Source organism: Cyanistes caeruleus, chromosome 3 (assembly GCF_971803275.1).
Source record: "Cyanistes caeruleus chromosome 3, bCyaCae1.hap1.1, whole genome shotgun sequence".
In the NCBI taxonomy this organism is placed as follows: domain Eukaryota; kingdom Metazoa; phylum Chordata; class Aves; order Passeriformes; family Paridae; genus Cyanistes; species Cyanistes caeruleus.
The window spans coordinates 4062449-4078487 of NC_141703.1; the positions used below are offsets into that span (position 1 = coordinate 4062449).

The 16039-nt window shown below is 41.8% G+C and overlaps 1 protein-coding gene across 1 annotated transcript in view; it reads right to left on the bottom strand.

Annotated features, from left to right (window-relative positions):
* DSCAM (DS cell adhesion molecule) overlaps positions 1-16039 on the bottom strand; it is a 437468-nt gene that overhangs the window by 164201 nt on the left and 257228 nt on the right. Inside the window, exons 5-8 of the mRNA XM_023926681.2 lie at positions 12293-12571; positions 7529-7804; positions 4896-5192; positions 3801-4076 (exon numbers count right to left, since the gene is read on the bottom strand). Of these exons, the coding sequence (XP_023782449.2) occupies positions 3801-4076; positions 4896-5192; positions 7529-7804; positions 12293-12571 (1128 nt within the window). The remainder of the gene's footprint in view (positions 1-3800; positions 4077-4895; positions 5193-7528; positions 7805-12292; positions 12572-16039) is intronic.

Consider the following 16039-nt stretch of genomic DNA (forward strand, 5'->3'; position numbering starts at 1 on the left):
TTTGTACAAACCCCTCTGGCAAACCATGAGAGCTGGGCTGAACACAGAGCAAAAAACTGGTGCTGCTAAGAATAATTCTCTTCTTGGCAAGGACAGTGTGCAGTATCCTTAGCAAGGCTAATCTCAATTACTTCTGATGATGGCAGTAACTACTGTTCCCACTTTGCAGGAGGCAGGGGAAAGGGGGTTCAGTTTATTTAAAAAAAATAAAAAAGGCTAAAAATAAAATTACACCTAACATAGGCCAAAGCAAAACGTGCTGAAAAGGTATTATTACATTTGCAAAGGTGAGTGCTCAGCAGGTATGGATACAGAAATTAAATATGTAAGTACAACTGTAGCCTCCCTCTGTCACTTGTCACTACAGGGTGGGGAGTTTGAATGGCTTTTTTGTCAGAACTAAGAACTGGCCAAATCATTTGTCTAAATACAAAAAAACTAATGCCAAGATGGCTCGATTTCCAAAGAGCCTGTTAGGACTCAGGCATGGTTCCACGGGAGCTCTGTCTGCCAAGCAGAAACCCGCACGTTTTCCTGCCAGCTCGTGCACTCAGCTCCCAGCAGCCAGCTCAGGGGACTGCTGCCTTCCAAACCCAGATTTGGGGACATTGGAATGCCAGAACTGGGGGGAGAGGGCAGGGCAGGAATGACAAGCCATGTTTCTGTGGGACAGAGTTATTTGGAGCCTGCAGACCTCTGGAATAGGTGACGAGGACAGCTGTTATTCCTAAAAAATGGGACAGCGGAGCTCATGGGGTGGCTCATTGATTCTTCTGATCAGCAGGGCAAAGAAGTAAAGGATTTAAGGTCAAACACCAAAGAAATGCCCAGCTCCCAAGCTTTTGGCTCTCCCAAAGCCTGCCAGGTGGGAGGATGCACAGCAAGGCTCTGAAAGCCCCAGTCAGGTTCTCTGGCAGCCAGGGGTTCATTTAAAATTATTGTCAAGAAATGTTCTGTTCTCCTGTCTGTGACCTTACCGTGATTTCTGAAGGATGGTTTCACTTTCATTTGGATGTTTGTAAATGTCAAAATGCTCTGCAGAGTGGACAGCACTCCTGTATCTGAAGGCACGCCCATGGTGCTGCATGTTTTTATTTAAATGCTGCTTTAAGCAAGTTTTCATCCAAGACAGAACCAGGATGCTTCACATGCTGGAGGATTTGGAAAATGGAAAGTAAATGTGGCAGAGGGCTGCCAGCTTTAAAAACCAGTTTTTTTGCCTAATGCAGATAAATGCTGCCCCACAGAGCCAAATTCTGCAGTTACCTTTGCCACAGATTGTCAGATAAAGCTAATTAAATTACTTAAATCTGTCATTCCCAGGGGGTTGCTAAGCTGGTGATGTGACTGCTCTGAAGGAGGAAACAGAACTCTCAGGAGCAACTTCATTTCAATGGGAGCAGAGCTTTGAGCATATAAATGCTACATAATGGCAGGTGAACTGGAAAAATTAAGCTGTAAGCTTCTGAAATTGAACACACCAAAAAAATGTGTGGATATTTTTGAGTTTAGTTTGTGCCTTATTGCCACTTCCCCTGGTGACCCAGGTGGCTTTTGAAAATGAATACATTGTTTCTGAAACATTCTGATACCACAGAGATGATAAATTCATGAGGAAATTAGTGATTATGTCCTCAAAAGAGAACATGGAGGGGGAAAATCCCACTAATTAAGAACTCATTAAGTGTCATCTATTCTGAATCACCCTTCAGGTGACTGGTTTGAGGTCACCCACAAAGCTTGTAGCAGAACTGAGAGCAAAGCAGAGGGCTTGTACTGAAGATGGACAATAATTCTCCCTCTGTTTCTCTGAAAAAAACAAATTATACTGATGGTAGGAGAAGCTGAACTGTAAATAAGGATATTTGAGCATTGGTTTTAACCCCCCTTACAATGTCATATTTCAGAGTACTTTTAACCTCTGGTATGCAAACTGGGCCATGTTTTGTACTTTTTAGTATCAAATATAAGTCCTTAAAAACTCAACCCATTAACTTTGGATTCTATAAAATGAAAAGGCATCACACACACATTAATAATATTTTAAAACACCAGGCCACTTTTGACTCTGCACTAATATGTTAGGTAAAATCCACTGTGGCACTGCTGACCTCAAGCTCAACCAGCAGAACACTGAGAACTGCTCAGCTCTGACCTAAAAACCTCACCTGTGACATTTTGGGCTTTGTAGTTTAGGTCAGGCTATTAACTTTATTTTCAAATTACAGTGCCTTTTCAAGGCTTGGAGCAACCTAGTCTAGTGGGAAGTAGAAACCCATCAAGGAAGTAAAATCATTGACTAAAGTTACAGCTCAATTCCAATTGCTAGAGCTGGCAATCTGCTTTCTGGGGGAGGAATTGTCAAGTTGGAAACTGCTACATAATGGAAGAAAAAGCAGTATTTCACCTGAGATACCAGTTAGTGTTCTCAGTGACTGGTATTGTTTTGGTCCCAATGCCTGTGACTGCTGGATTTGTTTTGCCTGGCTACATTGATTTTGACAGTCATTTGAGAAATGGTATCATTTAAGAGGCAGCTTTTCCCCACCAGAATTTCCACAGTGGCCTCCTAGTGAAGCAGCAGCACAGTGACTGATTTGTCATTCAGATCCTAAACTCTATCAACAGATCTGTGATATCATTGTAATGTCAAGCAAAGCACAGCACACATGAAAACAAAAGGTGGCATTGGCTTTTTATGCCATAGCTTGTGACCAGTGTCCCTGATGGTCTCAGGTGTGTGAGGTGTCATGCCTTTCAGAGTCCAAATTGCTTGTGGCTTACAGCTAATCCCCTAAACTCTTGAAAGAAAATAGCAATTGCATCACTCCAGACTGCTAAGGGCAAAACTAACAGAGAAGGAAATTAAGAGATCAGATGTCTGTAACAAAGTCATTTTACCTTACTGTTCTCTGCATCTTATCTGAGAATGGATACAAGATTCAACCTGCCTTCCTTCCTCTCCTCTGCCTCCAAAAATATAAAACCCTAAAAAGCAACCCAGGAAAAATTTCAAATAACTTCAGGAACAGTGAAATTATACCCCAGTTCTTCCTACAGGCTCACATGAAGTGCAGTATTTAGTGGCCCCATTGCTCAAAACTAGGTGCTACTGCAATCAGGTTTTCTGTCTTTTGTATCCTCATGAATAGGTCTGAACATTGCCAATGTCAGAACAGGCAGGACACAATGGTAAAAAATTCCTATTCTCAATCTCTTTCTGAAGTCTTTCAGGGCCATCTGAATATCCTTGTTTTGGGCTATTTGAATAGATTTGAAGCATCCTACTAGAATTTCAAGTCACATTTATTTACAGCGTTATCTTTCTAAGCATGAAGAGCACTCAGATAATCACTTAATAAGAGGAAGGCAAGGTTAATGCTTTTAGTTCCTGTCTCTGCTTAGTGGCAAAAAACATAGACATTAAAATTCTCATCTCATGTTTTAAAAGCCAGAAAGTCACTGGCTAATGAGAATTGGAACTTTGTTGTCCAGTAGAGAAACAGTCACCAGCGAAATGTGTGTGACAAACCATTTATTTCCTGATTTAGTTGTAGTGAAAAGTGCTCATAGCAAAGAGCAACAAGGCAATACTTTGCCAGCTGAGCCAAGGAGGGTAAAAGTCAGGAGAGAACAAGACACAATGACTGATTAGCTCCGTGTCATCATTAAAAATAAACACAAATCTGGATTAACCTCCTCGAACCGCTCGTTATCCCGCTGCCAGGACAATCCTACGTGTGCAATTCCACAAACCACCCAGCAATTAGCCGGGCTCTGCTCTTCCCAGCCATCCTCACCTTTCACTGTCACGTGCACGCTCTGGCTGGTGGACAGCTGGGGCTGGACCAGGACATTGCAGGTGTACTCGCCCTCATCCACCTCCTTCTGCACGTCCGAGAGCTTCAGCGTGCCGTTGTTCTCGAACGCCACTTGGCGATGGTTGAAGGGCAGCAGGTTGGAGTTCTTGTACCACTTGATGGAGTAGTAGGGGTACCCAATGACCCTGCAGTGGATGTAGGTGTCCCTCCCGGCGATGGCTGTGATGTTCTTCATCGGCCGGATGCTCGCTGGCCCTGCCAAGGCAAAGGAAGGAACTCTTGAAGACAATTTAAAGGCTCGCTTGCTGGAGGGAACGTGTGTGGTTATTTCTGGATATACAGATGTTAACAGATGTGGCTCTCACCACACTTCTTAGCGTTTGGCAGATTCTTCCTTTTAAGAGCTACTCGAGCAGTTTCCCTAATCTTTGTATGCTCTAGCTTCTTCCTTACCCTGCAGCATCCATACCAATTATATGGGTATGTATTTGTGCTATCCAACACTTGCCTGATAAAATCTTAGCTGTGTTACAAATTAAAAGGCTGAGTGTGATTTAATTAATGTGAAATACCAACACTGATACGGAGCTGGGATCCTGTTACACATGAGAACACTGAAACAGTTAGCTTTTACATTTGCTATGTATATAAAGTATAGATATACCCACGAGGATGGGTATTATGCCATGTAGAGCCAGAAATTCAAGCTTAAGTTCTGTATACATGAATAATTACAATGGATGTTAGACAAGTAAAGGAGGAAAGGAAAAGAAAAACAAAACATGCACAATAGGACTAAAGCAAAGAGACGGTGAACTAGTAGAGATGAGCATAGGAAAAATAGACTGAAGGACACAAGCCAAAGGGTTCTTCCAACATTTAACCATACCATACACTTTCTAGATGGGGCTGGAGAGGCAGGGTGGAAAAAGAGAGCGGGGGCGAAAAGAAGAGGGAAAAGAAACAGTAAGTTGATTTTTTCGGCATTCCAGAAATCTCATCACATGCAGCAATCTTCTTCTCCACTACAATGAGTTATGTGTGTTTGTTTTGAGGAGCTGATTTGACAAGCACCTCTTACGTTTATTCGAGCCTGGTACAGGACGACTCCCGCAGAGTTGTTGGCGGTGCAGCGATAAACGCCCCCGTCCCGGACCTGGGTGTTGGAGATGTTCAGGTAACTGACCACGTTGCCCTCGGACGTGATGATCTGGCTGATGCGGTGGCTGCCGTCCTTCACGATGGGATCCTCGTCCAGTGTCCAGGTGATGGTGGGCAGGGGGGTCCCCTTCACGTTGCACATCAGGGACACTGGCTCTCCTGGGCTCACCACCTTCTCGCTGAAGGCAGAGATGATTTTGGGAGTTCCGTCTGCCGAGGGAGAGAAAAGCAGGAAAACAGTGCTTTACGTGGTGTAAAGTTTGTCCCCTCTAGCCTGGAGCATATGCCATGAGGCAAGATCTTTTTTAGAAGCAATACAAGCAATTGTTTTCCAGGATGCAACCCTAATTAATGAGAAAGGGAAATAAATTCCGCCATTTAAGTAGAGGACTTAAATGACCCTTTGCTTATGGCAAGTATTTTACTTCTTCTGAGAAACCCGGTAGTGGTTCTGCTGTAGCAAAACCACTTGAATAGGATCTGGCATCTCTGTGAACTGCTGTGTTCACACAGAAAAGTTTTAAAACCATATGCAGTTCATTATAGAAGACATACAGCAAAACCTCAACACATTTGGAGATTCTCCTCTCCTGGTAGATTTTAGTTCCTTGGGAAGTTGAGGATGAATCCTGTTGCCAAGAGCCAGGCACAACCTGCATAGGCTGATTTCACACAGCAGTTTAGTCCTGGCATGCAATGCCCCATTTAGGAAAGTATTAAATTAAGCTTTTCTGAATACAGATTGCCAGTAACAGCAGCGATGCCAATTTCTTTCTGTGGTCATTTTGTGTTACAGATAAATATTTCTCTGAATGAGAGCATTCAAACACTTTATCCTGTGAACTGTCCCCCAAAACACTCAGCCTGTACCAGGGAAATGAATAAAGAAATGGGTAGGCACAGAAACTTTATAAGCAAGGAGCAGGGTTAAATACCCACCTCTCCAGAGAGTTCACTGGGGTAACATTTAGGAGTGCTGACACCCTGGTATTAGTTAGGAAGTTCTTTCTGTGGTCATGCAATGTGTGTTTGTTTTCCTTTGAAAATGTTATTTTAAAAACAGGGCTGCAAAATTCCCTTGCTTGCCACATGGTAAAAAGATAAGCACTGGCATTCTCAGAATGTTGAGAGGCCTCAGCATCCCTGGAAGATCATTTGATTTTATTAATTTATTTTATTTTTTGCCTCTGCCCCCTCTCCCTCTCTCATTTCTGTCCCATTGGTTATGTGACAGTTTCTAATTTATTTATTTTCATTCCTGACTCCCTTCCTTTCCTTTGTGGTGTACTGGATACTGTCACCCCCCAGAAAACAGAACAGCAGCAGCACAAAAAAAAGAGAAAAGCTTTTTATCCTGAAAGGGAGTTGACACAGGACCAATGAATCTGTGAGTGTGCACACTATGTACCTCTGACACTCCTCCTCTTTTTTTTCCCCCTTTTTTAATTCAAGTGACAGGCTTTTTTTTTTGAGATGAAAGCAGACATTATTTTCCCAGTGAGACCTGAGTGTCTTTGAAATCTTCCCTGCTGTTGCTCTCTGATAACCTGCACTCTCCCAACACCATGATAGATTATCAATATGCTCTTTAGGCTTTCCTCCTCATGGGAGATGGTTGCCGAGGTAACTCGGTCCAGGCAGGTAATCTCTTCTTCTTCTTCTGCAAAGACTCTAAAAATAGTGGCCATGCCATGCCTGCACCACAGCCTCATTAGCAAGATGCCTCTGTGCAAATTGATGACTTTCCTCACTTGATTACCATGTAGAACATTATATCAGTTATTTAAGATGATCTCTAAGCTGTCAGCCAATACACCCAACCAGAAAAGCAATGTTTGGATTTTTAATAGAGACCTGCTGGGGAAGGATTTATTTTTTTTTTCCAAATTGATTTTTCCATTCTCTTATGAGTGGGGCACAATAAACCCCATGGACATTTCACGAGTACCCGCTTTTTTGTAAACTCCACTGATGCCAAAATGATTTTTGCTTTTATATATTATTCATATATATTCATAACTCTGTAGACTATTACTGTATAGTTACAAAGTTCCTAGCTAACTTTTCATACCCTGATAGACAGAAAGACAAAAAACATTCCCGACGGTCCCGATCCTTTCTTGTTTTTTCCTGGGAACCAAGGATGAGCTACACACACTTTCTCATAAACAAAGTACAGCTAGGAGCAAGAAAGATGCCTCCAGAAGAGGTGGAACCAAGGGGGAGAATTACCTCGTTACTAGAGGTTCTAGCTGGGAATTCCTGTCAATTATGCTGATTTGCTAAACTTATAAAAGTTTCTATTATATTTGCCCTCTGTGGGGTGGGTGTTTTTCCATATCTGCCCCTGGCTAAAGATAATCTGCCCCAGGATAAAGGGGCAGATTAAAGACCAGCTCTGCCATTACCTCCTCTACCAATATCATCCCGAAAGCGCGCTGCTTTATTTCTAGACCTTCAATGCACCACCACTCTAAAACCACGGCACCAAAGACGACTTGTGCGTAATTTTGGAAACCAGAACTGCCAGACAGGTGGAGACTGACCTTCCAGCACCACCTGCACGTAGTCTTGAGCTGACATCTTGTCCTTGCGCACAAAGCACTGGTAGGCGCCGCCGTCGCTCTTGGCCATGCCGTCCATGATCAGGTTCTCGTGGTTGATGCCGGTGATGCGCACGTTGTTGCCGGGGTTGATGATTTCCCCGTTGCGGTACCAGGACAGCTCCTGGTCCTCGGTTCCCGTCACGCTGCAGGACAAGGACACTTGGCTGCCGACGCTGCTCTTGACTTTGCGTGGGCTGATGGTGGCTTTTAGCGGTTCTGGAGGTTTGAGGTGAAATAAGGGGGAGAGAAAGGGAAGTGGGGGATATTATAAATGTGCATTTGTGTGCAAGTCACAGATCAACTCTCAGTTAAAGAGAACAATAAAAATCACAGCCATACCCTTCTTAAAAAAACCACCAAAACAAATAACAGATGACAGTGCTGCTCTAAAAAAAAAAACATTTTTGCCACCAATACACATGGCAAAAAAAATTAGATCTAAATAGATCTATAGGGATAACCCATTCAACACATAATCCCATGGCCAGGTGAACAGTAGGATCTGACCTACAAGTAACACCATTAGTGCTGTGGGATTTAACATGCCACTACATGGGTTTTGGGAGGGCAGGATGTTATTTCACATTAGTTCAGTGTGGACCTTTGAATCTTGTGCATTAAGTGCATTCCTGAAACTCATTTTCCGGTTTAATTTCTGGCAAAAGGAACCAAATTTACACTTTCCCAAACCACTCCCTAGTGTGAACAAGTGCAATAATACAAGATAAGCTTTTGAGAGTGGAAGATGTTAATGCAGGTAGACCCATGGATATCCATCTGATATGTCCACATGGAACAGTGGACATATCAGTGTGTGGGCTCACCAGATTTTCTGCTTTGATGTGGGTACAACATTTTCAAGTCAGCTGAAAGAAACAGTGGGATGGGAGGATGCAAGTTTTACATTGCAAAAACAGAGGATGAACATTACTGAAGAAAAGTCATAAATGTAAATTCAAGGAAAACAATCTTTATCCTGCTACCTCAGAGTTATCAGCACTGCAGAACACAGATCTCATCTCATGACTTGTATAAATTGGTTTGACTTCTTCATAAAGATAAGGGATTGCTGTCAACACTGATACTATCTCTGACATGAAATAAAAACCGTCATCATTTTTCTTTTAGCTGCTTGCATACAAACATACACACACATGTGCACAAACACACACACACATACTTAAAAAAACCCCAACTTGTTCACTTTATTAAATATTTTATAACAGAAAAGTTGGAATTAATCTATAGTGTTTAATCAGGAATAGAGGCCTGGGAAAAACACACATCAGCCTCAGACATTCTGAATTACAGACAAAAGTCCAAAGCAATAATTGATCTGTGCTCAGATGCATGTTAAAAGTCACTGAATAGCTCTGTTTCCTATAAAAAGACTACAAAAGCTAAAAACTGGCAACAATACAATAAACAAAATAGTCACACACAAGCACATCATCGATATCCCAGAGCCATGATGATGCAAGCGAGCCACATCCTCCATTGCAGAGAAGGGTAAAATTTCTTTGCCCAGCTTTATTTCCTGCCAGCCTGATGCAGAGAATTTCCATTGGCTGGGTGCAGAATCATTAGGAAAAACACATTATCAGGCATGGGGATGCTTTGAGTGTCATCAGCAGTCATCATGTCTCTGCAAGTTTTGACTTTGCGTCATACAAGACGAAGTTCAACTCATTTTTATGACTATTTTGATGAATACATTTAGAACCAAAGCTCCTCAGTTATAACACATGAATGGCAGATTTTTCACCTCAGTTTTGTTTTGCCCAAAAACATTACGTGCAATTATTTGTGAGGATATTTTTATAGCCTGAACTGCTCACAAACTTCTCCTTTTTCAGTTTGCTAGTCTTGCTGTCTAGGTGGAAATGTTAGTTCACAGAGCATTATTTCTATTCTAGGAAATAGTTTTGGGGTTTTTTCAACAGTAGTAGCATAACACTTTTCCAGTGTGGTGCTCCTGAAGTAATAATTATCTTTGTAGAATTTGTGAAACGTTCAGAATATTCACACATGAATACTCAACTGAGGGGAACTATGAGTATTCAATATTACTGAAGCACCATGAGTCATGGCAATGAGAATTTGGCAGCTTTATTTATGAGAACATTTGCAATTTCTTTTCCAGCACCCAGTTAATGCTTCTAAATTACATATCCTCCGTGTGATGAATTATAGAGCTACACTGGAAATTGCATCCATTTGCACTTCTGATCGCTCAATTGGCCAACTAACTCATCTCCACAGAGCCTGCTTTGTGTTGTTCCACAACTTTGAGGATTTTAGATAAATTAAAGAAACAGAAGGTATGGCAAGGTAAGGCAATAACTTGGTACTGGTGCCTAAACAGTTGTGCTTTTATGAATTTTTCATATATTTGTAGCTCTGAAGAATATTATTGCAGAGTTATGTAACTCCTGGTACTTTTCCCACCCTTTCTCTCAAATCTTAGTACAATAAGCAAACCTTCTAACACATTCCTGAAATACTGTTTAGCCATATTTTTAAGTAGAGGACCCACAAGAAGAACAGTTTTACAACCAGAATCTGAGAAAACATAACAAAAAGTGGGGCAAAGAAGCCCTGGACCAACTCCAAAAATTACCTAACTAACTGCTCTTTTAATTGGACAATATTTGTTAAGAATAGTAATTTGTTAAACTTATAAATTTGTAGAGATCCAGTACTGGATGTGTCCATGATCATTGGGACATCTGGAAGCCTCCAGTCAAGGTCTGCTTTTTATTTCACGATTTCAGCACTGTTGCAAGGGTTTTTCCCTTTCAATATCAGGCAACAGCACCAACAGTCAGCTGTGACAGGACTTTTCACCCCCTGACACAGAAAAAGACTCATCTACTTCCCCAAATCTAAACTAGGCCCTCACAGTTTGCTTTGTGATGAATTATCTCAGCTGAAAAACACTCTTAGGCACAACAAACATCCTGCCTTGAGTGCGTGGGAGAGGATAAGCAGAAATAAGTGACTGACAGACAACTACTTCTGCCATTATAAAAGACTGCTGTGATTTTCATAAAATCAGGAATCTCTTATACACTCTCTGAGTGTGTGGAGAGTTCTCCTCAGTGCTGAGATGTTGGTATCAAGACACTTCCCTGGGACTGAGAGAAATTAGGAGACTTCAGCACATCACTGTCATTCACTGGTGAATGCCATTGGCTCCTGATCAAAACTATTTCTTCACTAACTGTAACACAAGTAACTTTATTATCATGCATGGTGCTTTTATCTATTAGTAGCTCTTTTTTTGTTTTCATGTGTAGCAAGTAAGTCTGTTTAAAGTCTTGTGTCTGTTTTCCTTGTGTTTATTCTAAGTAATTCATGTTGTAGTCGACCTGAGAGGTCATTATGAAGGACTTGTGAGTGAGAGTGGGTTTTGGGGTGCTGGCTGTTGCAGGATGTGTCCTTCCCCTCTCCAGGGAGATGTGTCCTCCTGCTCTCCAGGGTTGGTGCATATGAAAGGGAAAACACAGGTGGGTAAAAGGCCCAAAGGAGTCATCTCTGCAGCCAAAAGAGCTCAGGCCTCAGCTAAGAATCAACATCTTAGTCTGGAGAGAAGATGTGGGAAAAGATAACAGAAAAATAAATATTCTTCACTGAGAGACACTGTTTTACAAAAACTATAAAAGACACACTAATTATGACAGAGGCAGAAGCATCTGCCCTGATGAACAAACTCCCTTAGTTTGTTTGGATGCAGATTCCCATACTTTCCTGGGAATTGAGGGGAAGGATTTTGATGTGTGCTCCATCACAAATTGGCTGGTAAGTAACTTCGGATCCTAAGTTAAATTGTTTCTTCGCTAGCTGCAAAATTAATTACCTTTAGCCCCGGGTGATAGTAAAAGGCCTTAAAATCTTAGAAAATTCAGGGACTTAGAAAGAAAGTTAGGTTTGGAAAGCCCTGGGAAAAGCAGGCCATGGAAATGTTAGGCCTAGTGCTTGCTGAGGATCAGCTCAAGTTGCACCTGTGTAATCAGTGTATGATAAATCATACAATTGTTAGATGTGATTAGATATAATTATTGTTTAGAGAACATGGGGAACCATGTTAGGGGGCTAAGGGAGGATCATGAGAAATTCATGCTTGGGTAAAAACAATGCATACAATAGAACAATGTAAGTTTAATAATTAATATGTGAGTTGCATAACGATAGAGTATAAAATATATTCAACTTGAAAACCCAAATCGGGTCAGATTTGGGTATGTGTACCCCTGACACCCAGAGCTCTTTAAATAAAGCACCTTCATATAACCATTCGTGGTTATGTGCGTTCCTGAACGCTAACACGGGCTGTATTTATTTACAAGTAGTCTCTTTTCCCCTTATTCCTGTGTGGTATATAGTCTGTTTTAAGTCCTATGTGTGTTAATTTTATGTCTATGAAATGAATAAATAAATAAATAAATAAATAAATAAATAAATTCTATAGTAGGCTGAATCAGCCATTATTAAAGAACTTGTGAACAAGAGTGGGTTTTGGGGCGCTGGCCACCTCAGCAGAGCTACAGCCTGCTGCCAGAGGCCTGAGCAAAAGGCAGGGGCTTGTCTAAACCCCCACATCCATTTGTAACACTGGCCACCTCAATAAAAGCTGCTGCCAGAAACCTGCCCGAGGCAGGGCCTTGTCCAAGCTCTCTCTGCTAACACCACCCCACCACCTACGTTTGACGTGGAGGCGCCCGATCATCTCGGCGGTGCCGTAGTTGTTCCACACCTCGCAGACGTAGCTGCCCGAGTCCGAGGGCCGCGTGTTCTCGATCAGCAGCCCCGTCACCGTCTGTCGGAAGCGGCTGTCGGGCTCCCAGGGCACGTTGTCCTTCAGCCAGCGGTACTTTGGTGCCGGGTGCCCTGATGCTTTGCAAGGCAGCTCCACTCGCTGTCCTGCCATGGCTTTGCGGTGGTCAAACCCATCTAGGATAGATGGAGCTGAATTCGCTGGGTCTGAAACACAGAGAAACTCTTTTCAGCCAGAGCCTTAAAATTAACTCGCTAGGCAACGTGTCAATATTTTCTTTTTTTTTTTTCTCCTGCATTTCCTGACTCGCCAGCCCAGTGTTTTGGGCACTAGAGTTTGCTTCTCTGACCCAGCCACCAGTCTGAGTTGGGGTGGCTGGGATCCAGCAGCACATGCTGCTGAAGCAACTCATCGCCGCTTGGAAATCCTCTCACTGGATCTTTTCCAGGTGGCAAACGTTTTGCTGGTCATCCTTCACGTTCCCTCTGAGACACACGGAGAGCCAGAAATGTGTTGCCTTAGCAATTATTGCCACTTCTCAACTAGATTGAAGCCAACACGTTGTCCCTACTTCTCGGTGGTCTGAAGGCTTTGAATTAAAGGAGCAATTTATTCCCTTGTCAGGAGACAAATGGGCAAAGGCACAGGGATTTCTATCTGCAGTCAAACTGACAGACAAGCCTTTTCTTCTTCTGTGGGAAAAGAACTTAACGTGACAAGACCAACTTACAGCTTAATAGTGCATCTTTCTGTGCTCAATTTGCTGACAACCGCAGCCCTCGCTTGTGCAGCACCTGGCATGGATTTATGTATCTCACAGATGTCTGGCAGGATTGCCTTCACCAGAGGTGCATGCACCCATTAGAAATAGTGCTGGGTTTGTAATTTCGGTTTGGAGACAGAGGTTGGCACAATTCAAAGTTGTGTGCAGCCCATCCTGGAGCTACTGCCACAAAAATGCTGGACAAATATTCATCAAAGTAATTTCTCACCACACGCACGCACCTTGCTGAGATTTCTGTCTCACAAAGAAACTCCACGTGCTGACCAGCTCCTACCTGACACACTGACCTCTTTTTTAGGTATATCTAATCATAGCTGACTGCATGTAGGTGCAATTGCCACAATTCTGCCTTTTTCAAGAGGCATTTTAGCTTAGCAAACTCACAGGGCAGCTGCAGCAGGTTCCTGTAAGGAGCTGGAGAGATTAAAGGAGCACTTCATGCTGAATTCAAGCCTTTCCAAAAGTAATCAGTGCCTGAGCTAGCTGGTTTAAAATGAGCTTAGATATATCTTTATGAATTGCAGCCACACCTGGGAGGACATCCAGGAGAGCAAACATCTTAAGGCTATTTAAGTTAAACTATCAATCCAGAAACCAAACCAGCAATATTAAAAAAAAAAGGACTAAATTTTATATTTTTTTTTGGGTGACTGTATCTCAATAAAACCCCCCAAATTCCAAGTCCAGTGAAAGGTGAGAGCAGAGGTTTTTCTGCTTTCTAGGTGCCAGGAAAACACTGAGCCACTGAGGCCAAAGCCACATTCAGCTTGCTGAGTGTCTCATTAGGAAGGCGGTGGTGGTGGTTAAATGAGTGATTTTTGGATGAATCAGTGGCCTCGAGGTCCATATTTGGCACCAAGATGGGACAAATTTCCCAGCTTGCCATGCTGTTTGTGTCTGGCTCAGTGAAAGCACAATCTGCCAGGATGCTATTGGGAAGGCCAATGTCAATTTGACTAATTGATCAGCCAGCTCCTCTCTCCTCTCGTCCCTGTTACCACGCACAGACTCCTTCGTGGGGAATTAACTGAGAGTAAAACCACAGGCAGGCAAGAAATTACAGCTTCTGGCTCTTAAGAAGGTTACATCTACATGAAATCAATTTCTTCAGTTGCTAATAATGATTAAATATTTAAATAATAACAAAGCATAACTGTCTTTTAGAGGTATTGTCTGTGCATTCCTACTCAAGCAGCACAGCAGAGCCTGGATTCTCTATCCCAGGGTCAATTCCCTTTTTTTCCTTCTCAGTTTGAACTTTGTCAGCAGCAGCACAGCCTGGAGTCCCAGTTGCAGGACAGCTAAACTGAGATTTGACTACATAATGAAGAAAATTTTTTTACAAATATATTCAGGGATACACAAGATATGATTCCAGTGATCTGTTTTCTTCCACTCTGTATTTATATATTTAAATGGACAGTAAAAACATTTCTTTGGGTTGAACAGACTCCTATTTAGAGGTTCATATATGTCCCTGGAACAGACTCCTACAGTTCTTATATTCTGCTTAAGGGAAAAAAAACCCAAACAAACAAAACAAACAAAAACAAACAAACAAAAACCCAAACAAAAAACCCAAACAAAACAAACTAACAAACAAAACCCCACAAAAAACCCCAAAACAAACAAACAAAACCAAAACAAAACACAAAACCCCACAAAAACCCCAAGCCAAGCACAAAAGAAATCCCAGGGTTCATTTGCAATCACCTGCAATGAGGCAAAAAATAGCAAAGTAACGTCACCCAGTTGCAATATGTGTTTAACCTCTTTTGAATTATTATTTTACTATGCTTTAACAGTCAGCTGCAAATGGATTCCAGCAAGAACAATGATAAAAAAACTGAGGCAAGATACTGTTTTAATATATTCTACTTTGGACCTTCTTTGAAGGACAGAAGAAGAAAATTGTTGTGCTTTAAAAATCATATGGATTTTTCAGAGTGCAGAGGTTAAAAAGCAGTAATGATTTTAGGAGATGGGATTCATGGCAGGACAAAATTATTGTTGGAAAAGGACACTATAATGAGTCTTAGAAATATATTCTATTGCATGTTAATGGATTTGGGTTTAATTTGATTTAGGAAAACCATGTGATTTCAAGGAGATGCTCTACTCCAAATGAAATTTGGAAATTCATTTTGGTCATAGGCATATTAATTATTCACTATGTTTATTATATTATTTGCTATTATCTGCATGTTAACATTCACACTGTTTCAAAGCAATAATGAAGTTTAAGTTGTGTTAAATGTGGCCAGGAAACATGAGAAATATCCACCACAAACTATTTCATCACCAAACAAGTGAAGAATATGCGTGGAAAAGACAGGCAAAAATGTAGGTCCCATGCAAGCAGACTTTTCAGAACTATGTTCTTTGATTCTCTGATCCCAGTTCTTAAAGGAGTCACTCTTTAGATATATAAATTCCAGTAAAGAAGAAGGAAAACCTGTTAGAGAAATATTAAGAGACAAACTCTGCCCCTAATTGCTGCACGTGCTCAGTAAATTAACAGGACTGGAAATCAGAGCCTGCTCTAGCCCTGATCAAGAATAATTAACCCTGTTGAATTTAAAAAAAAACAACAGTTATTGCACACAGGTAAAATTTTCTATTTCCATTTGGTCTGTGGAGGAGAATAGAAAAGGCAGCTCCAGACAGAGAATATCCTTTAGGGTGTTTGTCCTCAATTTCAAACAAGACAGAGCTTTCATTTTTCCTCTTTTGTTCAGAGAGATAACCTGAATTTTTCGTGTGGTCACCAAGACACAAGCCTGATTTTGTTTCTGTTCCCACTGGCTCAGCCTTAACGTGATTTCTCATGGAAGCAGACCACACTATGGAGCCAGCTGGAAGGGGAGAATCCTGCCTGTTCCCCTAAGAC